This window comes from Athene noctua, chromosome 1, assembly GCF_965140245.1.
Source record: "Athene noctua chromosome 1, bAthNoc1.hap1.1, whole genome shotgun sequence".
Lineage (NCBI taxonomy): Eukaryota > Metazoa > Chordata > Aves > Strigiformes > Strigidae > Athene > Athene noctua.
Window position 1 is genome coordinate 151251687 of NC_134037.1, and position 27213 is coordinate 151278899.

The 27213-nt window shown below is 36.4% G+C and overlaps 1 protein-coding gene across 4 annotated transcripts in view; it reads left to right on the top strand.

Moving 5' to 3' along the window:
• The window catches only part of GBE1 (1,4-alpha-glucan branching enzyme 1), a 167534-nt gene that overhangs the window by 36646 nt on the left and 103675 nt on the right, over positions 1-27213 (top strand). For all 4 annotated transcript variants that reach the window (XM_074901193.1, XM_074901215.1, XM_074901198.1 and 1 more), the window contains exons 2-3: positions 704-873; positions 9459-9574. In XM_074901193.1, the coding sequence (XP_074757294.1) occupies positions 704-873; positions 9459-9574 (286 nt within the window). The remainder of the gene's footprint in view (positions 1-703; positions 874-9458; positions 9575-27213) is intronic.

A 27213-nucleotide genomic window follows, 5' to 3' on the forward strand; every position in this document is an offset into this window, starting at 1 on the left:
ATCCTCCAAGCTGTTACTAGCAAATTTTGAGATTAGAAATTTAGGCCATATCAAGTCATACTGGTATAAGCAGGGTAAATAATTACTTCCATGAAGTGGTAATTTCAGTGTTAAAAATCGTTGAAGTGCCAGGGAACTGGAGTCTTGCTGATGGTCTCTGTAAAAAGGTTGCCTCAGGAGCTGCTGTCTGCAAGTGCCAGTCTGGTTTCTCTGTACTTACATGCTGTACTGTAAACTTTTCAGTGTCCTGAGATAGTCTATTAAAACTGACTGTGAGAGATGTAGCAGGCCTATACAACTCTCCCTAGGAGGCCTGTGTCCAGTATTAATAAGATGGAGGAAAAAGTGCTAGGCTGTTCAGAGTGTGACATTCTCCTGTTGTGTAGTAATACTATGATTTCTTGACTGCCAATCAGGAGTTAGTCTTAAACTTAAAGTGCAAACTGTTCCCATAAAGTAGAGAAAATACAGACAAACATGAAGATTGCAACTTTGCACTGTGTAACAACCATGAAAAAAGTATATGGTTTGTATTTGATTTTTTTTCTGTTTCTGTAGAGGACAGTGAATCCAATATTGCAGTTTTAGGACATAGTATGACACCATGTCTCAGTGGTTTGGGGTTTTTTTGTTCTTACACTTGCTAATGTAAGAAAGGCACTTCGTAAACTTTCTAAAAAAATATATCTATTTTCTTTGAAAGGTATTCTCTGTTTTATAACCACTTGAAGAACATTGAGGAAAATGAAGGAGGCCTTGATAAATTTTCAAAAAGTTACAAAACCTTCGGAGTTAACCAATTTGTGGATGGTGGAATATATTGCAAAGAGTGGGCACCAGGAGCAGAAGCAGTGTTTCTTGCAGGTGACTTCAGTAAGTATTTTTAGGATTATTTCTTCTCTCCTGCACTATGTTTTAGATCAATATCCTTTTCACTTAAGGACAGTTTTGTAGCAATGATGAAATTCTGGGAGTAAAAATGTATGTTATGATTTACACTAATAATATTTTTCTCTACATTGCAGTAGCCTAACAATGTACATGTTTCTATTGTACTGTCATTATTATGCATATCTTTCTTTTTTAATATAAGGCAATGACTTGTGTAAAGGATCTAGCTTGATTACACTGCAACTTTAGGCTGTATCTAAGCTACCTGAGGTTCTTCCTAAAGCTCTACAGTTAGGCTTCTGTAAAACTGTACACAGAGAAGGAGAAGTAACAGTGGAGTATCTTGCTTTATCTTCTTTTACTGATCTGACAGTGTTGTCCAAGGACCAAGGCTCTTCAGAATTCCCACTCATCATGAGAGTGTAGACAAAAGTCCTGCTAGAAAATGGTAACCTAAAATAAAACTAACCTCTTACGAAACAGTAGGTGGTGTTCTGTTTTGAGGGGAGGAGGAAGGATGCTAGCAGAACAGGAAGGTGGCAGGATTACATGTAGGAGAATTGCATTGCTTACTCTGAGAACCAGAAGGGTGAATCACTCTTTCTGAACTTGAGACAAAAATATAAATTTCCTCCTTACTCAGAAGGCTAGCTACACTCAAACTATATTTTGCAAGTTCTTAAATGGGAGTGACATGCATTTATCCTTCTTAAATCCTGCAGTCCTAATTCTACTCTCTTTGGGGTTTTGTGGGGTTTTGTTCTGTTTTTCCCTTTCACCTCTATCCCTTCTTCAAGGTTAGGTATTAGTCCATCCAGATACTAGGAATTTGATTGCTGGTTCTTACTGAACTGGGACTTTATGAAATTATTTTGTTCTCTTGACTGCATTTCAGAAGTATGCAGTGTTATTTATCCAACTTTTGTTTTGCATAAATACTGATCCAGTGAATGTTCAGTGTGTGTATATTACAAAAAAGTATATGAATTCACAATTTGAGGTAGTTTACTACTTCTGCTTAAACAAAAAGTTAAATGCTGAGTTTTCTTTCTTACCCTTGATTAAGAAAACTATTTGGGGAGGTCATGAACTTAAATTGTATGTGCTTACATTACTTCAGAATGATAAGACTCATTACATATGCCATTAGTTTGGTATCTTGTGATGCTTTCTGAAGTACTGTGGTTAAGCTTCTGTAAAAAGTGTGCAGTAATAAAGAAATAAATGGACTACCCTTGTAGTGTTTTTCAGATCTATTGTTTTTCAGTGCTTCATAGCAATCTGTTTACTATTGTTTTCCATAGTCTCAAGTTCAATACACTTATAAATGGAATAAACAAAAGTGTTTAAATATTGAAGTTATGCTTCAGTTTCCAGTCATAAAATGCTTCTATTTCAATTGTCAGAAGTTCTTATTTTCTTTAAGTACTCAATAGCAAGGTCTGTGCACTATTCACTGTGATAATTTGAGTCTACAGGCAATGATATTTTAAAAAAAGCCTTTGTTTTTGATGTAGAAGATTAAACAGAAAAGTTGGTGCAGTACTGTTTTCAGCCATGATCCTGTCTCACATGGTTAGCCTAGTGAATGATAGAGTAGCATTCCTTAGAATACTCATTGACTTTTCATTGCAATAGACATTGATAAAATAGGTTAGTATAGTACTTGAATTTTAATATGGAAATCAGATGTCCTCTGACTCAAAAGTGAATAATGAATCACTAGTATAGTTCATCTACTGCTAGATAATAGTGATTTCAGCTATCAATACTGACTGCAAGACAGATAGATGAAGATATTTTAATAGCTCAACTTCATATATATAAACACACAGAAAATTCTCCTCCTTATTCCTCCTTTACTTGCTGCAACCCCTCCCACTGCTCAAGGTTTTAATGTGATGTTATGGGTATAACAGTATTTGAGTTAAATTGTCAACACAGTTGAAGACTAGATGACATTTGTTTTAAATATGTATTTTAATAGGTAGCCATTTTAAAAGCAGACTTTTAATAAAATTATCTAATTTTTTGGAAAGAGGGTATAATTTGTAAATTGTCTTGCAGGTTGGTGAAGTACATAAACCAGACTACAGTAGCTAAAGACTGGGATGGTTTTCTAAACTCTAATTAATTTAAAATATTTCATGTAATACATCATATGAAGCAAAAACTTAGGACTAATGTCTTAGAGTAGTTGTATCTAGATGCTAATGAAATATGGCAGGAAGAAGTCAAAAAAGGGTAGGAAGAAATTTACTTTCATGTGGAAAAACTCCATTTGTTCTATATATCATCTTCATCAGTCATAGTAAAGTATTCATTCCCAGAGGGGAAGATAATGTACTTGGAAAGCCTAGAGGAATGTAGGATTGTCATTCAATTCAGGTGAGCTTTAATAATATTCTGATGAGAAATTGGGTTGCAAAACCCTGAGACTTAGATTCAGGTTGCTACAGATAGGTTTAATTAAAACTGAATCCCTTTAACCTTTCTTTAAGTTTTCAAGCAGGTTAAAGTCTCAAACTAAACTTACGATCATATTGTATTTAAATTGAATATCAAGATTGCTTTTAATAAGATTTTTTTATAGTACTTTTTATAAAGAGAATTGTAATTGAACCATGTGGGGTGAAGCTGGAAGTCTTATACAAAGAAACAAACATAGAACTTAAATGACAGCAGCTCTTTAAGTTTTGAACTTAATGATGGTAAATTCATGCTCTGTTTTTTAGTTCTCTCCTAAGGAGATGGACAGCAGTGTTTTCTCAGTGTTTTAGTTAATACTATGGTATTGTCTGTAAATCTCTTAAATGTTTGATGGAAAGACAGAAAAAATCACACAGAATATTAGATCCTGCTATTTCAGTTTTTGAGGATCAAAAACTAATAGAAATTATAATGACAAGAGCAGTCAGTGTTACAGAGAACTCAAACTCCTTTCAGAATTTATAATTAAGCTGATAGTCGATGATAACTTTATTATGAACTATGCTGAAGATAAATATGAATAATTTATTTCTGTAATGATATACATGTGAAGCCTGTCCTACAAATGTAGCTTTTTGTAAATTACTTCTATGCTTTATAGCACACAATAAATGCTTTGATATTAAGGTACTCTAGCCCAAAGTATAGTCTTTTTGTACCTCATTCTGAGACGTGTGATGAACGAGAGAGCTTCTATTTGGAGCATAATTCTTAGTATCACTGGGCATTCTGGAAGAAAACTAGAACTGAGTAATAGCACACGCATCTGTATTTGGAGAGTGAAAAACATAAATTCAAGAAAATCCCAATACATTCAGAGTTCTTTTTGTCTCTTTAAAACTCCATAATTGGAGAGAAAAAGGTATTATTTCTGTTGGTGTTCTGATACAGTGCTTTTCAGATAGAGTAAAGTATTAAATGAACATCCAAAAACATGAAGATTTGTCAATTAGTATTTAGCATCTCAGTATATCAAGTGTTTGAGGCAATTAGCTGAATTTCTGATACTAGAGGCAGTATAGCTACCTTAAAAACTCAGTGATAACACAGTGAATATTTTGTTTGCATGCTGTGTTGCTGAGGAACTTGTGACTACTGGCAATGTATTGCTGCTTTACAACTGACTGTTTCAAAATAAGTCTGAACTGCAAGTTTTGAGGGTAACCCACAGAATTTGTTTGGGATTTAGAACACTCAAAATTGTATTTGGCCATGCAGAGACTCAGTACATGATCTGCAAACAGTATTTTAATTTTGAAAAGAAGTTACTGTCTTTCAGAAGCTTGAAAGAAGAAATATGTGCTAATTTGGAAGTAAGTATTTGATATAACACATTGTCATACTTGTGTTGTGAACTGTAGTTCCCTTTTTACTTTTCTCTGCCTTCCCTTCCCTTCCCTCCCTCCCAGCTAACACCAGATCTAAAATGTTGATCACTCTGGAAAGTCGGTTTGGCTTGGTTTCTGCTTCCTTTTTCTTGCACTAGTGGGGGAGTCTTCTGCTGGGGCTGAAGGTAGAGGGAGGGTGTGCTGGTTGGTTTTGAGGGGAGGTTTGTTTATTATTTAAGCCCTGACAGGCTTCATTCAGAGTGAAGAAAAGGGAATTTAAGCCACCAGCCCTCATAATTTGGATATCTGACAGCTGACTGGAAATTTACTTTTTTTTCTGCCCCCAGACTTGACTCGAACTTTTACTGAAATGGTGTGTAGAAACTACTATGTTATGATACTGAACTTCTTACTACTTTTTTTCAAAGCTTTTTATAGATAAATACCTAGATTTAATGAGTGAAGTCAAGTAGTGCTGTATTTCTGTGACTGCAGACAACTGAAGGCACTATACTGAAGGATAAGCTGCTGTTAATATCCAGGGGAGACATCTTATCTGAGAAGTAATGACATTTGGTTTTATGTCAGTATTTGAGCTGTTTAATCACTTTTTAAGCAGATTATGTTAATGGCCCTGCTATTGAGCTGTTGGAAAACAGGCAATGTAGATGGAACAAGACCTAATTGGCCACTGTGTAGAACAGTATAGTGTTCTTAGAGAACATATCAATTTGTGATCTGATTTCATATTCCAAGCAAATAGTGTAAAGGTATCTTGTGGGATAGTTGGATTTTCATGCCCATTTCTTTCTCTGAACTGCTATTTGTCTTATACCTTTTCCTCAAGGAAGCTGTGTGAATGATTGCTGGACTCTGTATTCTCTTTGAGTATCCTTCAGTTGTTCAGAAATATGTGGAATGTAGAAATACAGTTGCTCTAAGAGATGAGTTATTGCACTTGAGAATTCAACCTCAATTTATGAAATTTTTTCACTTTTGAAAAAAATAGTTACAACATTGCACTAACGTATCAGCTCTTACAAGGGAACAAGTGACTGATGTGGTCAATATGCAAGAAGTACTCCTTTCCCCTGTAAGAAGCAAGAGGAGTGTTAATGTCTGATTAAAACTCCCAAGTTAAGCTGTGAGTCTGAGCTGTACGGTTATATACTTGTCAATGTGAAAACAAAACTAGAGATTTGAATAAGTCAATTTATGATTTAGCTGGAAGTATTGTGTTTAAATTGAGTTTTAATGACAAATGGTAGAATCCAAGCCATTACAGTTTTGAATTCATGTTTAGATTAAAACTCAGTTCATGATTCTTTGGCATGCGAAGGGTGCAGTTCTGAAGTTCCCTTGTGTTTCATGTTGCTGAGGTAGGATGTAATGTTTAAATAATTGTCTGGTTTTGGAAGATATAATCTCAAACATGAGAGACACTAAAAGAAGACCATTCAAGGTATCTCACATGTTGGAATAAGACTTATCTGGGGCCTAAACTTCTGTATAGAAGTTCTTGGCTTTATGGCTCATGGTTTTTCCATTATTTTTCCTAAAACCTGTTCAGGCTGATTATTTGAACTTTTCTATTTGTAGCTATTGTCAGTCTTTGAAGTACTTGTTCTCGAACTAAGATATTTCTTTTGTCTTTATATTTTCAGCTTCTGAATAGTCTGCTGTTCAGGTTTTGGTGCCTCCCCGCACCCTCACCAAGGCATATTTGGCTATGTTTTCCTGAAAAATTTGAAAACTAAACAGCGTAACTGAGAGAAGCCAGAGCCACTTCCTCTTTGAAGAAAGCATTCAATTTTCAGGGTCTTTTAAATTTTTATGCGTCTTGCCTTAATACAAAGCAATATTTTCTGTTATAACCTTCCTAAAGGAGTTTCTTTCTAGGGGCAGGTTATAAACAATGGTTTTAAGTAGGACCATCTGGGACAGATGGGTATTGCTTTGCATTTATTCTTAAGTCATGAACCATAGACACTCAATAATGGAGGACCGTGACTGAGAAGAGGAAGGGTTAACAAGAGCATCTGGTATTGCTCACAGGTGGAGGGGAAAGTGTAAGCAGAATTGTTAAAGCTGCTTGTGGAGAGCAGAGATGCTTAAATGGGTAGGTGCAACCATTCCCGCCTCTAAAGGAGGGAAGACAGGTGGTTCTAGCATAGGTCATGAGAACTTTTTTGGAACAGTGTCAGAATTCAGTGGGTTTGGTGCACGTAATAAGCTCCATGGAGTTTCCCCAAGTGAGTTTTATAGAGACTGGGCCTAAGATTTTTGCTGTAACTTCTTATTTTGCTCAGTAGTTAAGTCATCACCTGGCATATTTGGTTCAGTTCATGCATTGTAATCAAGAGATACAGGTCAACTGGAAAGAGTTTCATGAAAAGCAATGAAGATGATCAGATATCGGGGGGGGGGGGGGGGGGGGGGGGGAAGAAGGTTGAAAGAGTTGGTAGTAATTACCATAAGGAGGTCTTGACTGTCATAAATCTGAACAAGTTCCTTAAAGCAGTCTTCCTGAAGCTTCTTAAGATGTTTGTTATTTTTTCATTTTCTGTTTTCCCATTTTTGCATGAATTGCTTATTTCAGACAGTGTTTGCACTTTAAAAGAAAATTTATTTCTTTTTAGGTCCTGATAAAAAGTCCTAGTGATGTATTCTACATCTTCTTACTATTCCCTAAAATAAAATAAATATATGTATTATAGTGTATAAACACTTCTTTTAAGGAGGACTGCTTTATTGTTAAGGTGTTTGCTTGATGTTGTTCTTAGTAGAGGTTAATAATGTTTGTTATTATTTTTGATTGAAACTTAAGGGTAAAACCAAGGGGGAAGATCCATCTAAATCTTACTGATGTACAAGTTCTTCTGCTATTGATCAAACCATAGCTTAGTAAATATTTTCTTTCTGCTTATGTGTATTTTGTCTACACTATCCAAACACCTTAATCATGATACAAACGATCATTTAAATAGAGTACTGAGTTAATTGTATTTCTGTTTTTGAGAATGGGAAATACTTTATGATAATAATCTCTTCATTGGTTTTGACATTGCTCTCTACTGTAAAATTAACAGGTACTAGAATATTTGTCTTGCGAAGTTGTTTTTGTCACATTGTCTAGGCTGTTTGATTTGTGCCTTTCAGTTTTGTTCCTTAAAGATTGGCAGTTCTCAGGTTTAAACAGCTGTGTAAGAGCAACTTGCGACTTAAACAACCTAGTCTTTCTCTGAAACTCAAGATATCCATATATTGTTAGAGAAAATTTATCTTTGTTGCACAGCAGATATTTTTGATTACTGTTTTATTAGGAAAATACATATGTTGATGAATATAACTTCACTTCTCTACCTCCCCTGTTATGATTTCCATGGTGCCAAAAGTGATGGTCCTGCTCCAGTAGCATGTCCATTTTTTTACTGAATTGCTTTTAGCCCTGACTACCATGTTAAATAGCAATATTGTACTAACTTAAACTAGTCATGGAGCTACAGTTTAGGGGCTGAACAGTTTGATAGCTGTTGTAGAGTACCTTCTTAAGTTCATGTACTGTATCTTCTTGTAAGTAGAAAGTCACTGAAGGCTGCTTATTCTTTCATCGAGGTGTGAGGGTCTTCTTACAACAGAACATGGCATGCAAATAGATTAGCACGAATGTTGCTTTAATGTCTTGCAGTTCAATATTCTGTGTTGGCTGGTTTCTTGTTAGCTTAGGGGTCTCTGCCTTGAACTATGAGATAGACATGTTTCAAGGCTGAAAAAAAGGAAATAATTTTCAAACTTGGCATGCCACTTCTAGCTTAGAAATGTTTACATTGCCTAAGTCTGTCAATTCAGAAGCTTTATATTCAGTCTCATTCATGAGAGCTAACCTTGAACATGCATACAAGCACACAAGACCTTCTTGGTAGACAGCTGTTCAGTTAGGCATGTCATAATGACCAACCGGAGACTTGCATGTCTCCAGTGAGTGCTCAGTGAATTCAAAGAGCACAAAGAATCTTGAGTTATGGAAATTAAGCTTGGTTCAGTGAACTTCTTTAATGAAAAAAGATCTTCAAGACTTAAAACTGTGGCATTTCAGACCAAATTTCCTGGTTGTGGTGTCATTGTCTGGTACTGTGTTGTTTCCTACCCATTGCTACCAAGTTTGTCTGCGGTTTCCCCTTTACTTTTCCTGTTTTATACACTTTGCAAGTGTTATTAATAGGACATCAGCTTGTCAAATTAGAGGCAGTGAGCAGCATGTTGTGTCCAAAACTGGTTTGAGCATTCAATTTATGGAATCTGGTTTTGGTTACATTTTGCCTGCTTCCTTTCTCCATAATCAACATCTGCTAAGGTTTTTTTTTTTTCCCCCCATAGTGTTATAACATAGTTCTACTGGCTTGTTTAGTATGTGAGCTTTTTGGTTTTAAAGCTACTTTAAGCATTACTTTTCTTTACTATTCATATCACCATGATTTTGTGGTGTTAAAATCAGTACTGTCTTTTTTGGGAGGAGAGTGTTTCATCAAATTAATAATTGTCAAATTAGAATTGGAATATGGTTTCCTATGAAAATCTTACGTGTTTAATTGAACCTCTTTTGAATGTGTATAGCAGTGTCAGATATAAAACTATTGGTCTGCTGTCACTGAAGTTTATTCTGAAAAAGACCTGACAAAGTTATACATTTGAATTGCAGTTGGACACATTTTAAGATGAATACACTTAGTATTATCTCTTATATTGCAGATGGCTGGAATCCATTTTCTCATCCATATAAGAAGATGGAATATGGGAAGTGGGAGTTGTTCATTCCACCTGGACAAGATGGTTATCCTCCTGTGCCTCATGGATCAAAGCTGAAGGTGTTGGTTCTAGACTTACTCTGACCAATTCCTGTGACTCTTCTTACTCAAATGTCTTTTTTGTTTTCTTTTAAATGACTCGATCTTCTTTTAATTTTCTAAGAAGCAGAATCGGTTTATCTTCTTGTGCTATGTGACCTCAGTGAGTGAAACATTAACATCTAACTCTCTGATGCTTAGGAACAGGCATATGTGGCTGAAATGTGGGTATAACATATTGTAGCATGTTACAAGATGAAAACAGTATTTATGTATTGCTAATTTGAAAAATGAGAAGTAAGGTACAGATAAAGTCTTTCTGTATTTGATATAACTAACCAAGATTAAGATCCTATTCAAATCTCAATACCTTGGTAACTTCTGTGATCCTTTTAACAATGGATTTTCAGGTGTTTATTTTGTGTTGCTTTAATGATACATGCAACTTTTAAAAACTTCTGCCTATTCTTTAAGAATTAAGGGTTTTGAGCAGTAGGCTTAAATAAGTTAAACTAAATACAGATGCAGGGACATCTTAGTTGTATTTTATCAGTCGTATTATCTCAGTATCCATGAGCATAAAGTCCTATCTTCCAGAATTTAATGGAACTTTTCTTTCCCCTGTCAACTGCTATAGTTGTTTCACTTAGTGTAGGTATATATAATAACAACTATCTATTAGGAGATTTAATTATTTTTAGATGAATACTGATTTCAGTCAGAGATGTACTTCTGAGAATTTGAATTGTTGCAGTCAGAGCTTGAGTTTCAGACATAGTGGATGCTAACAGGGGACGGTAATAAGTAGCTAAGGAAAGAAATGTACTGAAATCATCCATAGACTAGAAAAATTAAGAATGTGGGAGCATTTGTATAATAGTACTATATTTCCAGGTCTCCTGTCAACAAAACTAACACACGAAGAAATCCTTATTTTTCTGCTGAAAATCAGCTTAGGTAAACAAGAAATCTGCTGAAACAAAAATACGCATAAAAATGCTCTGGAAATGCTTACTTGATGTGTGTGCTTATCTCCATGCTTTTTTGTTATGGCCTATGAAATCATCCCAGTAATAAATATGGATAAATTGAAATTTAGGAGTAATCATTCAAGGATGAGAAAGCTGTTTCTATTTTATGGCGCAGGGAAGAAAACAGTTGTCTGCAACTCAAATACAATGATTATGCAGTAGTGTATGAGATTGCAGAATGGTTACTTAATATTTTCCAAGGTTTTGAGACCTAATTAGGTTAGACTTTTTAATTGTTGCCGAATTTACCTTTTATGCTGTATCTGCAAAGCTATTGAGCTCACCTACTGTAGAATATTCTATGCTCAGTGTAGAGGTAAGAGGTGTGAATGATGAGGGGTGTTGATAATTGACACAGTAGCAGGAAATATTCTTAAATATGTTTGGAAAAATGTAAGATTTTTTTGTTTGTTTATATATAATCACTGGTCATATCTCCTATTTCTGAAGTACAGGCCTTTATAGTGCTTTCTCTTTCCATTCACCATTTTCTTTGAAATGTAAACTCAATAAAGCAAAGACCGGTGAATAATTTGTTTAGTATACAGAATTTTTGACTACTGATTATTCTTGGTACTGATGTACTATTAAGATGATTTGCTGTAGTTCTGTAGTTGCTCTGAGTCTTCTGAAAAGCCATGAGTCTCTTGCTAGTGAGTGGAATGTGAGATTGTTTTCCTCTTCTTTTTTTAAAATTATATTGTTTTCTTTACCCTGCCACTTGGTGCTTCTACATGGTCAGTTTTAAACAAAATATGTTGTTCTGATACTCCAAATATGTGATTGCTAGACAGGATTGTGAAGCTGGACTGTTCTGTCTTCCTGTGAGATGAATTTGCTTTTGATTATGTATATTCTTGTCTTAAAAAAAAATAGTGTAAAGTGTTAGAAACTTGATTCACAAGTGTACTTAATCATAACTGATGACTTCGTCTGTATGGAACTGCTTCCAGCCTCATCTGTAATGTTGCTGATAATCTTAGGTTTTGTTCTGTGGTGCTTACACAGCTGAATCTAACAAATAGCAATGTGTACTTTTAATGTACTTAGATGATATAACTAATATAGAAAAAAGTCTCCAGTTAAGGTAGTTCTAAAATGGTATATCTGTCACAAAAGGTGTAATGAGGTTGGAATCTTCCTCATGGTAGGCATGTACATTGGCCTCATACTACGGCTGATCTTTTTGTCCTCTCTCATTCCACTATTGGGGTCAGAAAACTGCTGCTCTTTAAGTTTTCTTCAAGCTACATGGTTGTGTTAGATTACGATTGTTCATAAATGTATTTTTGGGAACATAAGGATTTGTGTGGTAGAGCATAGATTTGCAGTTCTTTGTTCATGTAGAAACTGAAAATACTGGATTTTCTGTGGGTGGAAATTATTATGCAGATTGAAGAGTTAACATTTAAATACACAGGCACTGTTGTCTGCACAAGACTAGGCAACAAAAACTGTTTCTTTAGCAGCGAACGTATTTATTCCCTCTATTGCCTTACTAAAGAAGCATAAGGGAATTTCAGGTTTTAAAGTTTCTTTTATCAATGTTGTTATTAAATATTTAAGTTAAAATAGTCCACTTCAGATATTTATGCAGTGATTTGATTAATCTGCTAGGGGAAAAAAGCCTTCTTTGGAAGATCCTTATCTTTAGCTTCTGTTTACACCGTTTTCATCTTTAGTTCTACACAGGCAAATGCCAAGTTCTGAAATGGTGGCAAGGTCATTCCTTTTAAATAAGTAATTTCTAAGCCAGAATGGGAAATGTATGGAGTGTAGCTAGTGACACTAATTTAGATCAGGTCACAGTATTTTTGTAGGAAAATAAATGAGGAGCAGAGGTCAAACATTTGCCTGTTTTCAATAGTAGACTGTCTACTGTAGCTCTTCAAGCAGTCTTCTCATAAGCAAATATAGACATTGGAGAAGGTGAATAATTAAACCTGCTATAGATCTGATATACTTCTGTATGGAGGGATGGGTGCTTATAAATTGACATGACTCCCTTGTGGATTATGACATCCATCTACAAAATAAGGTTACCTGCTAGAAAAGGGCACTTTTTTTTCTCCCATAGATCAGTGGGAAGCTTAGTGTGTTAAGTAAACAAACATAGTTAATGCCATGGTTGTGTGGTTTGTTTTCTTTTTAAAAAAAAAAGCTTCTGACAGATGTCATAAACTGAGCACAGATTAAAAAAACAAAACCAAACTATGTACTTTATTAAACTAAGGCTCTTCACCCCTGTTTCTTCATATTAATGGGGATAATTTGAAAGATGGTCTGGGACAACCACTTTCTTTAAACATTAGTATGTTTGTCATTTCAACAATGATGGCAGTTGAGGGGGCAAGTATGTTTATCTTCCTTCTTGGTTGAAAATAACATACTTCCTTCATTGCCAGAGTATTTATAATTACCTTTTCACAGTATACAACAAGCTTTTAGAAAAATTAACATGGATAGGCTTCCTTAGCAAGTCTTGTCATGTGTTGTCATATGCATGCAGGAGTTTACTCAGTGTTCCACTTGGTTCTTTTACTGTTTATTTATGAGTGAGTTTTACAACTGCTTAAAAATACCTGTAAACTAAGTTTTCACAGTGGTCTCTAAGATGCTAATTTTGAAATAGTGGCAGTGGAGTTTAGGGGTGGGAACAGTATCAGTAAAAATTGAGAACTTAGTATCTGCAGTGGAGAACTTGTTTAATATTGTTTATAAGAATGGCAAGGAACAACACAAAGTGCAGAACAATTGGAAAATAGAAGCCAGTAAGAATTAAAACCTAGAGGAAAATAATTCCCAAATTCATGGCTAATTATCTAAGATCAGTACTTCCAAATTACTGGCAGTTATGATTGAGCTACCTGCTGCCCTGGAACACTGGATAGAAGATCTGTGTAGCAGAACCACTAAGTTTTCTTCCATGAGCTGGAGAGGGTATACTGAAATAGTAGTGGTTGTTCAACCTCTTCTAATGACAGTAGATCTGTGACTTCTAAAATGATTTGACAGAACAAGAACTTTATATATAGTAATAAATTTATCTGACACTTCATCTGACAATATCACTTGTATGTTCATGAATTCTAGTTTAATGTAAGTGATTCTGGCTTACTTCTCTTGTCATGAAGGTAAGAGTCAGGATGGCTGACATGCCTCCATAATGTAACTTTTACCAAGAGCAAGGTAAAAATTAGGCAGTTGTATGTAAAATATCAGTGATTAAGTTTGCTGGTTTCTTATTACATTTTTGAAGCTATATGAGTTAACTACAAATGGGTAGTTTTCTCTGATAGCTTTATGTAATTGAGTATAGATGATAAAAGTAAAAAAAAAAAACAATCCAAACCACCCTGTTTTACAGTCAACTTTGGGTTTTAATGTCATTTCTGAGCACCATAGAGCCTTCATAATTTCTCTGTGTATGCTGACAGAACTAATCATATACAGCTCAGGGAACAAATAACAAGTTTTACCCGGAAAGGTCACCTCAGAAAATGGTAGAAACTTTTTAAAAACTGCATTCCATTATTTGCTAAATCTATATCCTATCCTTCACATATGTGTGTGTTTATATATCAAACAATCATTCAGGTTGGAAAAGACCCTTGGGATCATTGAGTCTAACCATCAGCCCTATTCTACAAAGTTCTCCCCTACACCATATCCCCCAGAATCTCATATAAATGACCCTTAAACACATCCAGGGATGGTGACTCCACCACCTCCCTGGGCAGCCTATTCTACTGTCTCACCACTCTTCCTTTAGGAAAAATTTTTTTCCTAATGTCCGGTCTAAACCTCCCCTAATGGAGTTTAAAGCCATTCCCTCTTGTGCTGTCACTAATCACCTGTGAGAAGAGACCAGCACCAACCTCTACAGTGTTCTTTCAGGTAGTTGTAGAGAGTGAGGTCCCCCCTCAGCCTTCTCTTCCTCAAACTGAACAGTCCCAGCTCCTTCAATCACTCCTCATAGGATTTGTTCTCCAGGCCCTTCACCAGCTTTGTTGTCCTCCTCTGCACTCGCTCCAGCACCTCGATATCTCTCTCATATTGAGGTGCCCAAAACTGGACACAATACTCCAGGTGTGGCCTCACCAGGGCAGAGCACAGGGGGACTATCACCTCCCTACTTCTGCTGGTCACACTATTTCTCATACAAGCCAGGATGCCGTTGGCTTTCTTGACCACTTAGGCACACGGCTGGCTCATGTTCAGGTGCTTGTCAATGAGAACTCTCAAATCCTTCCCTTCCAGACAGCTCTCCAGCCATACCTCCCCAAGCTGTAGCCATGCAGGGGGTTGTTGTGGCCCAAGTGCAGGACCTGGCACTTGCCCTTGTTGAAGTTCATGCTGTTGACATTGTCCCACCGATCCAGTCTATCCAAGTCTCTTTGTAGAGCCTTCCAATCTTCATGCAGATCGACATTCCTGCTTAACTTGGTGTCATCTGCGAACTTACTGATGATATACTCTATGTCCTTATCAAAATCATCATATATTTAGATGGTAAACTGTATAGCTTTTTGAGGGAGTGTCTTGTAGTGAGGTGATTAGATTTGATATATTGTGCACTTCTTAAAACAGTGTTCTTCTATTGGTATTCCACTCTTGCATGTTCGAGCGGTTTTGGTGATTGCTGAACAGTAGGTACTAGGTGCCAAGTTCAATACGAAATTGGTGCTGACATGAAGAACAGTCACAACTTTTTTTAAAAAGCTCGCACAAAATATTTTCCAAGTTCACTACTAATTTTCCACTCCAAATATATAACCCTTTTTAGTATTAAAGGGTGCAAAAAAAGGAACTACTTTTGAGTCAGAACACTACAGATTAATCATGGTTACAAGTACTTAAAAGTACATTTGTACCCATGATGTGCTGGGAGGAGAAAAGGTAGTTGTAAAGAATATTATTAAAACTTCATCCTTACAGTTTTTACCACTGTATCCTATACTTTGTCATAGATATTTATGCTCTGTTTCACTTGTAAGCCTTGAAAAGGAATCAAATATGGTGAGCAGGTAGGTTAATCAGTGTCAGGGAGCCACTGTTAGTAAAATTCATCAAGTGTAATTACTGTCACTGATGAAGTAGATGGTGTTGCAGCTGACCCTACTGGTCAGGAAGTCCAGCAGCGTAGTATCAGACTGGCTTTGAATTCAGGTCTCACGTGCTTCAAGCACTCTGCAGTCAAAACGTGAAGGAGTTTGTAATGAGAATGTGAAAACCCAGGAAACTTTTTAATAATGGGATAGTAGGCTGGTGGTTAGGATGTTAGGTACAGAAGTGTTAAAGATGTGGTGGGTTTTCTGTAACATAAAGATATAAATAGGTTACGTGCAGTCAAACAGCTTTTACAAAGGGAGCCCTAGATAGCAGAGGTATGAAACTTGACTTCAGTGGGCAAGTTCTTGAAGTGTTCACTGTTTTCTTGCATGTACAAATATAAATGCCTCTAATATTGTTTTCATCTTAGCTGAGGGGGTGGAGAATATCCTTGCTCATAGTTGATTAAGTTCCATTTCACTTAGATTTCATGTCTTAAATGGTGTGTAGGATGGAAAAAAAAAAAATAAATCATCAGGTCTGCAAAGTTGAACAGTGAATGAAACAAGAGTTCTCCAGCATTGTAGTATATTACCTGTGTGCCAGAAGGAGCACACATGGCATTCCTTGTGTTTTGAACTTTAGAGACTAGGACTGGAGTCATCTAGCAAGTACATTTCTGAATGTCAGTGGTGCTGAGTGGGAAGTAAAGTTAAATCTGTGACAATACCCTTTATGTTTCATTGCTTGATTGTGAGTCGTGACCCTTCAGCATGTTACTGTAGACTTCTCTGGGTTACAGATTAAGCTTACTAGCAGGAAGAGTTGTTACTGCATTGGGAGGTAAATGGTCTTTTGACTTTGCCTGTTCAGATTTGGTAAAAAACACTCAACTACTTGTGGACTCACAGGAGAGGTTGTAAGAGCGATGAACAGTTGTAATGAGGTGGACTGTTGCTCTTTGGTGTCTTTTTTGCAGACTGAGAGCACAGAATATCCTTGTGTAGTCTATTTTGACAGGCCTAGTTCTCCTGTTACTTCAGGATTGCACTTCTTTGATAGGAGGTTTTGCTATTTAAAAATACTTTACTTTTAGTTTAACCATACAGAAGACTCATTGTTTCAATTGTTTAGGTGTGTGTTAAGGAAAAACGTGGGGGTTTTGGTGGAAAAAGGAGAGAGATTTTAAAGAAGGGGGCTTTGAAATAATAGAACTTGAAGTCTGAGAGTCCATATCAACTATATATAAACATGGCTGTGGTTTTTAAGGGAATTATTTTTGTTTTGAAGATAGGGCCACTAATTAGGTAAACCTTCTGACACTTAAGTACGATTTACTGATACATCCTAATTTTCAGGTGTCTATAATGTTGTGGGAAGATTATAGGTCAAGGAGAATGTGGAAGATAAACTTTGGTATTGTCATGGGCTTGTATTCCACACCTTCGATGCCTAAGACATGTTAGATGGAATCTGTACTAGCCACACAGCCAACACCAGAGCTGTTTGAGGAGCTCTCTGAGGCATTATGATAAAGTATTCAAGCTATGCTACTTTAGAATATTGAAAAGCAAGTAAATTAATGCACCTAACAATGTGTAGAGAGGGTCAGGTGAGCTCATTCATGACAGATGACCTCAGAACAGAGGGAACACATCACAATTCTCTGCACATTTTTATTATCCACCAAGGAGAGTGTTACCTAAGGTGTTAGGGACTTGAGTTGTCAGGGAAACAACTGCAAGAGGTAGAGAGGACAGTGGAAGGACCAATTGGGGCTGTAGGCTACCCCAGTTATAAGATACTGTGGGAGTATGTGACAGGAAGCAGAGGTGATAAGCATGACCTGCCTCATCTCCAAAAGACATTTTGTCAGTTTGAAACAACGGAATGGGATCACTGAGAAGTAAGCATGTTATGCTCCAACCACAACGTGTATTATACAGCAGTTTTCCTTTATACAGATACTTCATAGTTGAGGAAGAGAAATACTTAATGCTTGGGTGCCCCTATTACGTACTTCAGCAGCTTCTTTTCTACTTGACATGGCTTGAAACAACTCTAATAAAGCACATTACACGCAATAAGTGTAACTTATTATTATGGTTGCTTTTCAGTTACATAATACATACCTATACAAATGATTTTATATTATGCATACAGTTTTTTATAGTCTTTGGGCTAAGTCATTGTTACAGTAACTTGATTCTGGTTAAGTCTGGGGAGGGGAGGGTGGGAAGTGTTTTTTGAACTGTATTTTAGAGATTCCAGTTTTCCTTTGAATTTTATTAATTTGACTTTGAAAAACATTTTCAAAATCTGGATTCTAGACTGAAGGAAATGTCTACTGTCCTGCAGCATAGATGCATGTGGTGTTTTTCCTTTTTTAAAAATAAGCTGGTTGTCCCTCAGTACCTAATAATGCCACCTTTGTGTAGTTAACAGTTACAAAGCTTATTTTTTCTTCCTGTAGAAATCCATTTACTTCTAGGATAGTTAATGGTGATTAAGTGAAGTATTGTCTCTACACTTGTGCCTGTCGAAATCTATTGGGAATGCTTCCACATGATATCGCTTTCATTTTTAACAACTCTCCTATGGTTTCCTGGATTTTAACAGTTTGATTTTTCCTATGGTATCTTTACCTCTGCAGACGTATTTTAAAAATACTAGGCTATTGTCTCCATATTTTGATTTTTTTAATGTTCAAACAGATAATACAGTATTTCCTGTATTTTTTGTTTTTATTTACTAATTTCTCTTAGTTTTCTAAGAGAAGCATGTAAATGGAAAAGAGCAAAAGCTCTCCTTTTTAATCTGATCTAGTAAACCAGTTAAACATTTTCTTGGGTTCTCTGCTGCAATTGAAATGCTTAATTCACAAATGGAGCTATATCTCCCTCTTTTGGAAAATCAAGGCATGACTTCTTGGCTTTGAAGATGGGCTTTTGTTTCTTTAATATCTTGCTTATGTTTTTTAATAATTTATTTATCTGGGGGAGAAGGGAATGGGAAGTAAGGGGGAATTTTGGACAAATATTAAATATCCCTAATAAGTTTAGAGCCTAATAGCTGATGTGATATACTTACAGAAAAATAATCTGCACAGTAAATAGACCCCTCTCCCATTGGCTTCTGAATTACAGATTCCTCTGTGGAACTTTGTTAAACGTCTGAAACATCTGAGAAGTATTACTATGTGTCTGATAGCAGAAGAATATTTTTTTTAATACTTGCTTTAAACTTTTGTCCCTTTAGCAGATTTCTTTGCCAGAAGATTGATTGGAAGAAAAAAACAAGGCAGACGGCTCTGCCTCAACTGACTTAATTTTGACAGTAATCTTAAATTGATGAGGGGAAAAAAAAGTTGGAGAAAGAAAGACTTGGTGTAACATGACTAGAGTGTTCTATTAATTTTTTTTTTCCAGTTAACTGATTTGCAGTTTAGGATGGAAAACAGCCGGGCAGAAGCAACAGAGTCCATTCTTTTCAAAGCTTCTTTTCAGAATTTATACTCAATTTGCTTGTTAGGAAATAAGTTAATTGGCTGCAAGCACCTTGACAGATGATATGCTTGATTTCTTTGTTATTTGGAGCAATAGGGATAGACTGTAGTAAAGTTTTTCAGTGGAAGGTGAGTTCTGGAAAGATCTCTTGGTTTTCATGCTTTCTCCCCCACTGATTTTGGGGGAGGGTCCATTTGGGAAGGTACTCTTGGCTAAGGGAAACCCTCTCTTCCTTGCTGCCTCTCCTGAGCTCTGTTAGGCAGAGCTATACAAGAAGAGTAAGGCACTAAGGAAGGAGCTATGTTCACTTCTTCGTTCCTTGTCTTCTATTTCTGAGGCTATTAGAGGGAAATATTTTATCTGGTCTCTAAAATCTGTTAGGTTGAATGAGATGATTCCAGAATAAAGCTCTTAATAACACTGTTCTATCCCAAATTCTTGTCTTGTGTTTTTATCTAAATATTTAAAGCAAGCTGTGTCAGTCATGGAATTCTGAATTCTGGTCCTGGGTTCTGCAGCAGATTGTATTACCTTACTGCAAAGTATTCTACTGTGATCCCATGTATTAAAACACAAACACACAGAAATGTTGCCTCTAGACTCTAGTGCTTCTCTCAAATGGGTATGAGCTGTAGCAAGAGAATATTAATAGTTGCTCTGTGGTTTCCTCTGTGTACGTGGGGAATGCAGGGGTGGTGATGTGATTTCATTTACTTTTGTAAGTGGGCTCAATTTACATCATCCACTGGCAAAAGATCATCAGAACTGTGTATTCTATCCTGGGTGCTGAACTCAGGTTTGGATACACATTGTAGAAGAAAAGTACATGGCTAAGGTGTTCAGGGAAAAGTATTTTCAACTGATATTAAAACTTCACTTCTCTGTTTCTGTAGCAACTTGAGAGGGTTAAGAAAAGGATGGACAGTTTAAGAAAAAAAGAGATATGATCTTGTAGCAAGATTGCATCAGGGACTTGAATGCTGGAACTGTCTTTGAAACGAAACTATATTTATGAAATAAAAATCAAAGACCAGGTTTCCTTACAGCAGCAATATGTCCTAAGTATACAGTTTTTGAGAGATTAACTCGAATTGGTTCAGATTCTTTTGTATTCTTGTAAGTTTGTAGGGCTTTCTGTGAGTTACTCTATTTTGAAAAAGTAAAAATGAAAACTTTGTCTACCGTCTATATTATACTAAAAAACATCTTGGTGTACAAGCAGTTGTTTTCTGTCCCCATGCACTCTTAGACTGAGAAAGGGAAAACATTCATGTTTAATTTCTAGTAAATGTCATGTAGTAGAACAACATAGTTATGTTATTGCAGCATCTAACACAAACTTCCTAGAGAGTCTTTAATGCCTAATCCTGTCATGCTCTTAGGTTTTGGACTGAACTTACTTTCAAATGAGGTGCATGTTACTGAGATGAGGTGGTGTTTCCACCTGTGTTCTTGTGGCTTTTACACTTGGATAATCTTGTCTCAGAAATGCATAAATATAAAGCTAATGAAATACTATAAATTGTAACATATTGAAATAATTGCTTATTGCCCTTATAAATAACAAGTCACTGACGTTTCCATATTTATATTAAAGCTAGGCCACTCTCTCATTACGGTAGCTATTGTTGGTTTGATGGCCAATTTAATTTCATCGTTGTATTAAAAGCCACATATACCAACAATCATTCCAAGTGCTTTCAAGCTATTAAAGTAATGAAATAATAACATAGTGTTTCAGAGCGGTTTATTGGCTTGCATATATTCATCAGTTATCTAGTTATCGCCTCCTCATTTTTTCTCTTCACAACTTGAGTATAAATGATAAACCACTATATAACGAAGTTCCTGAACTGCAAAAATACCATTCTTAAAGTCAAGCGGATGCTAGTTTTACATGAAAAGAAATACCTGAAAAATAAGGAATTATCAAGACAGCATGGCTTATTTCCACTGTTTGACCCTGTATCATCATCAGTGGAAACAGGCAGACAATTTACAGGAACATCTCATAATTGAATACAATGCTCACACATGGAATTAAAGTCTGCTTTAGATGCAGGAACTGAAAGCTAAAGGAGTGGACACTGGGCAGAGAAATTGTCTGATCTTGTGTGTAACTGTCACCTGAATTATTCTCCCATGGTGTTCTGAAGATCCATGCATGGGTACAGTGGAAGGTGAGGTAGCCAAATGATGTGAAGATAAAATGAAGGTAGAGACACAGAAAGAATAGAGATATTGAGAAATATATGAATTTTAAACATGGTGTTTTGTGGCTTGTTACCACACAGATTCATCTGTCATAACAGTAGGACAGTCACATTAAGCTCCGTTTTACACATGGGTTTACGTTTTATCTAAACTTGAATTTGTGACTAAACTTTTAAAGTTTTTAGACTTGCAAGACTTTCAGACTTTGTATTGTTATATATAAGGAAAAAAACTGTGGGTGCTGTTCACAAAAAGTCAACAAATTTCACTGAGTCACAGTAGCTTGAAAGTTGCCTGAATATTAAGTGCCAGGTTTTTCCGTTAAATCCCTTGAGACATCCAGAAGGGGTTGGCAGATGTGCTGTAGGTGATATGGAAGACCTGTGCTATTTTGGAAAGGCAGAATAGTGAAATACTCAAGAGTCTCAAATTTTCAATGTCTTTGAAAATTGAGGCCACTGAAACTAACTTGTCCTGCACTGAAAGCACCATTAAATTAAATGAAACCTATTTCAGCTTCTGAATTGCTCCTATGTGTTATTGCCTCTTCTGTATGGCACTACACTGCCCTCAGAGTGATGGCTTCTCCTTAACTGTAATAAACTGCTTTTGAGAGTTTTAAACATTATCAAATCAGACCTGTAAACACTGTACTTGATTTTATGCTACAGCTTACTCCCCATTTCATAAATCCCCTACACTCTGGTAAGACAGACATAGAACACTGTCACTTCGATACTAATGCTCTTGTGAGATTAGAATGTACCTTTGCATACCAGTTTTTACATACCTTCAAAGTCAGCCCTTGTTGGCTATATGTTTGCTCTTATTGCAGCCATAAGTTTTTTTTTTTCTGGTGATTTTTATTAGGATCTGAAAGTTCTTCAAATTGAATCACTTCAGCATCGATGCCTTAAATCTTGTGTTGCCAGGACATATTTTTACTACCTTGGATGTAGTCATCTATGAAATCCACTGCACTAATTACAGTCGTCTCACATGCTAAACTTAGTGGGCTGAACATTTCAGACAGAAATGTTGAAAATGCATCCAGAATCCCTATAATGGAAAATGCAAACAAAACACACATATTTAACGTTTACATTCAGATGATGAGTAGCTTATGTTAAGCTTGTAACTTTTTCTTGTTTTACAGTTGTGCTTTTAGGAATTATATATGCCATGTCCATTTTCAGAGTAAATTGACTTTATAATGTGAAATTTTGAAGGAAGCTTTTGTTCTGTCTTTCTGACACTTGCTTATTTGTCTGAGGGTTTTTATTTACGTGTATTTATACTGATATTTGACTTTGAACGTCATGTGATTCTGGCTTTCAGGGTCATCAAGGGTTTTGAGTTTTTACATATTTTGTGAATGTATTTGTCACTAGAGGAGGGGAAACAAATATGACTGAGTTTTCCAGAATCGTGAGTTAAAAATTTCCAATGGGTAAATCATCTTGAAAACTATGGGAAAGTAAGAAGATTACTTCTTAGTACAGAATTCTAAATATAAAATATACAGTAGGTTAGCTGTTGTAAGAGACTTACTCCCCTCAAAAAAAAGTGTTATGTTGCCCATGGATTATACAGTTTGATAGTAAAATGCTACTGTATTATGTTTTGGACAGAGAAATGTTTAGTGTAGGTGGTGGTAAGTTGTGGTTTAAATCTAGATGGCAACTGAACAGCACACAGCTGATGGTTCACTCCTTCCCCCTCAGGGATGGGGAGAAGATACAACAAAAGGCTTAGGGATTAAGACAAGGATACGGAGTGATGACTTGCCACTTATGGTCACAGGGAAAAGACAGACTCGATTGGGGAAGGAATAAAGGAACACCAATTTAATTTGAACACCACCACTTAATTTTCTAATCAGAGTAGGACAGTGAGAAGTACAACCACATCTTAAAAACATCTTCCCCAACCTTCCCTTCATCCTGGACTCAGTTTTGCTCTTGTTTTCTTCGCCTCTTTCCTGCTAGTGGTGCAGGGAATAGGGGTTGCAGTCAGTTCACCCATTGTTTCTATTGCTCCTCAGGGGAGGACTCGCACTCTTCCCCTGCTCCAGTGTGGGGTCCTTCTTGCAGGAGACAGTCCTCTGTGAACTTGTCTGACATGAGTCCTTCCCAGGGGCTGCAGCTCTTCATAGATGCTCCAGTGTGGGTCACTGTTACAGGCTGCCGTTTTCCCAGCCACAGACTGCTCCAGCAGGGGCTTCTCAGAGTCCCGGCCTTCTTGGGCTGCAGCCACCTGCTCTGGTGTGGGGTACTTCACAGGCTGCAGGTGGGCATCTGCTCTGCCCGTGACCTCCATGGGCTGCAGGGGCACAGCCCGCCCTCTCACCACGGGCTGCAGCTGTGGGGGGGTCTCTGCTCTGGTGCATCTCCCCCCCCCCGTCCCCCCCTTATCCTTCCTTCAGCTGCCCTCAGTGTTGCAGAGGTATTTCCCTCACAACTCCTCCACCTGTACTGCAGGTTCCTCTTAAATATGTTATCGCAGAGGTGCAGCCACCATTGCTAATGGGCTTGGGCTTGGCACAGAGGTGGATCTGGCATGGAGCTGGAGGAGCTTTGAAAAGCTTCTAACAGGAGCCACCTCTGTAGCCCCTCCAGTGCTACCAAAACCCTGCCACACGCAAACCCAATGCAGAAGTTATCTTCATCTGTTTTTTGGTTTTCTTTGTATTTTCGTCCTAAATTTGGGCAGTGTAAGTGTGACTTTTTTGATTTGTTAGTTTCTTTCTACTTAGTTTTGGCTATTGCTTAAGAGTTTATTTTATGGACATAAACTGAGGAAAATGTGGGTTTTTGCCTAGGAAAGTTGGATTTCCTTTTTCCACCAAGCTTGTCCTCTTGGAGTGTTTTTTGTAGTGACCAGTATTGCTTATCCCTGATAATTTTAACATAGCTCATATTGGTAAGTGTTTAAAAAGTGACTTAAATCACAAAGCTGAAGACAAGTGTAAGCTGTAATGCAGGTACATAACTGTAATATAAAAATATACTAATGGCAGAAGACTGTTTTGTACATATTATGTGTACATATATACATGTTTTTTGTAGAAGATTGAGTTAATTAGAAAGTGTAAACAGCTATAAAATGTTGATGGACTAAGCTAGCTTGTTGATGGTAGCTAGCTTAGGTTATGCATCATAACTTATAAAAATTAGTTTGAAATAAGTAAAAAGGCAAATTTGGAGTGAAAGTTACAGTGTCTGCTAAATAGACTCATAGGTACTTTGTCAAAAAAAACTGTGTGACGACAATTCAATATTCTTTATGCATATATAAACTGGAGTAGCAGGTGCAGAGCATACATGGCAGCTACTTTTTATATCTGAACACTGCAGAGAATGGACCACAAGTAATAGTTTGGGGTGAGTGGAATGAGTTGGTTATCCATCTTTCAGTTTTGTGCGCTTTGTTACTACTCCTTTTATTACAACTTTTAATTGTAATTGTTTCAAGAAATGCCAAAGAAAATATGGGAATGAAAGCTTTTGGACTGTTGCCTTTAGAGCTGTTTTTGTCAGTCTTGGACTGAATTGCTATTTATTTTGGGATGCTGTTCAACTTTTGCAATTTGGTTTGTTCGTGCCTTAGCTAAGCATGATGGTGTGAGAGTTCTGTCTCAAACTTTATAAAATGTTTTCGGAAGTCTTCATCCTTGCAATTATTTATCAACTGTCTATAATAGGAGAGAGGAATAAGAATTTGATTGAGTACAGAGCTGGGAAATTAAAGAAAAGAAAGATTCAGTAAATGGGGTTCAGCATTTAACGTTTAAGAGTTAAGCAAACATAGGGGATAATAATTGAAATAAGGATCACTTGATAGAGGTCTAAAGAAATGATGTCGACTATGCTTTTGTAAACCAGAGAACAGGATTCATCTTCACCAGCTTTAGTGTCATAATGATTCCTTTTCTGGGTTAGCTATGTTCCTCTTGATGTTTTCTCTATGCACAGCTCATGACAGCACATGGGCAAAATTGAGATTTCTACTGTTATGGTGAGATTCAACCAGATACAACCACGGCTCAATATATCTGGAAAATATTCCTTATTTTAAGAAGACTATACTGTGAAGAAGACAACAATTAACTTTCCTGAATACTTGTTTAAAATAAGTGCTTCCCTTTTAGACATTTTCTGACTCTTTCATGCTTAATTCTATTGTTGGATAAATGTGTCCTTTTCTTTAGAACATGGGAGGTTTCTTATATCTTCCCATAATAAAACTGAAAGTTAAGTTGTTCTAAAATAAAAATGGAAACAAAATACTGCTTAGATTGTGAAATTTAAAGTAGAGCAGACTCTTAAGTCTTTCAGAAAGTGGTAGATTAGCACCACCTGTTTATGGCTCTACACTGGTGCTCATAATATGTTGAGAAACATGTATACTTCTTGCTTCTCAGGAGTTTTATTTGTAGCTGTTAGAATTCTGGCTCTTCAAGTTCTTATAAAGTCTGTCAGTTCCTTAAGTCTTACCAGTAAAATTGAATAAAATCAAAATTAGTACTCAAGCAAAATGACTTCTGAAAAACTGCTAAATCAAGTGCACTGATGCCCCGTAAATGAGGAAAATGTGGTCAATTTGAGTTCAGTGACTATGGAACAACAAAAGTTCTTAATGTGATTTCAGAAGGATGGAATGCAGAGATGTGGTTAATGCACATGTACAGTGTAACAGTGGAAGTGTGGGTTAAAAATGAAATAACGGGTTCATTTAAATGTGTTTCTAATCAATTAAAGAGTAGGCATGACTGATTTTAGTATGTCATAATAAATAAACTTTTTCTTTTTTTCCCTTCCACTATCATCTTTGGAATAAAACAGTACTACATCTAATTAAATAATGTTCTGAATTCAGATTAATTATCTCATGTTTCTTAGAATATGCCCACTTCTCGTAAGCCTGTTTAGTAGAAATAACACTTGAATACTAGAGAAGAAGGAATACTAACATAGGTAGCTAGCTATGGTTATTGTATGCAGTAGTTATTTCTGTAATGGGTGAATTAGGACAAATTAATAAAACAAGCACTTGCATCATCAGTAGTTATGATATCAAAAGAGGAGCTAATTCTTACTACTCTATAAATAACTTGCAAATTGTCAATGCTATCAGCCAGGAGAATCTTCATAGTATTGATATAATTTGTAGAAATACCCTTTTGGTCGGTTTTGCTAGCATAGTTGACAGAAGAATTTTCTATGCAACTGTGCAGTGTTTTCAGTAACTCTTATTTTTTTTCTGATTAGGTAGCTTTTTCTGATTAAGTAGTTAGTCTCAACTACCCCTTCTTACAAAACCTGTTTTGAGTTATCAGAGTTACAATAATATACACTGAGAGACACAACAATAATACTTCCTTGATTTACCAACTTCCATTAATCTACTGTGTATATATATTTTCATTTTACTTTCTCCTGTGGTTGGGTTAAGGATGCAGATAATCTAGCAAAGTAATGAAAGACATTTGCCACAGGTGAAAAGGCAATTCTTTGATTGTTTTCTTCCAGACTACTTGTTAGGATTTGAGAGCAAAGAAAAAACACTTTTTAAATAAGGGGGGGGTGGGGGGGGGTGGTGGTGTTGAACCCACCCCTTCTCATTTGAGGCTATTATGATGTTCATAGCTCTCCTTACAAAACAAGCGCCCCCAAACCAACGACACAAAAAATCCCCGTCAACTTCTTAACAAAAGCGAAATGAAGATTTTCAGAACATCACTTGCTCATACATTTCTGGGTTTTAAATTTTCAAACCTTCTGTGTTACTGTTTTCATGGCAGCCAAAATACCAAGCAAAACTAGAGTGGTGCTGTTCCTTCTGGATTGAGGAAGGA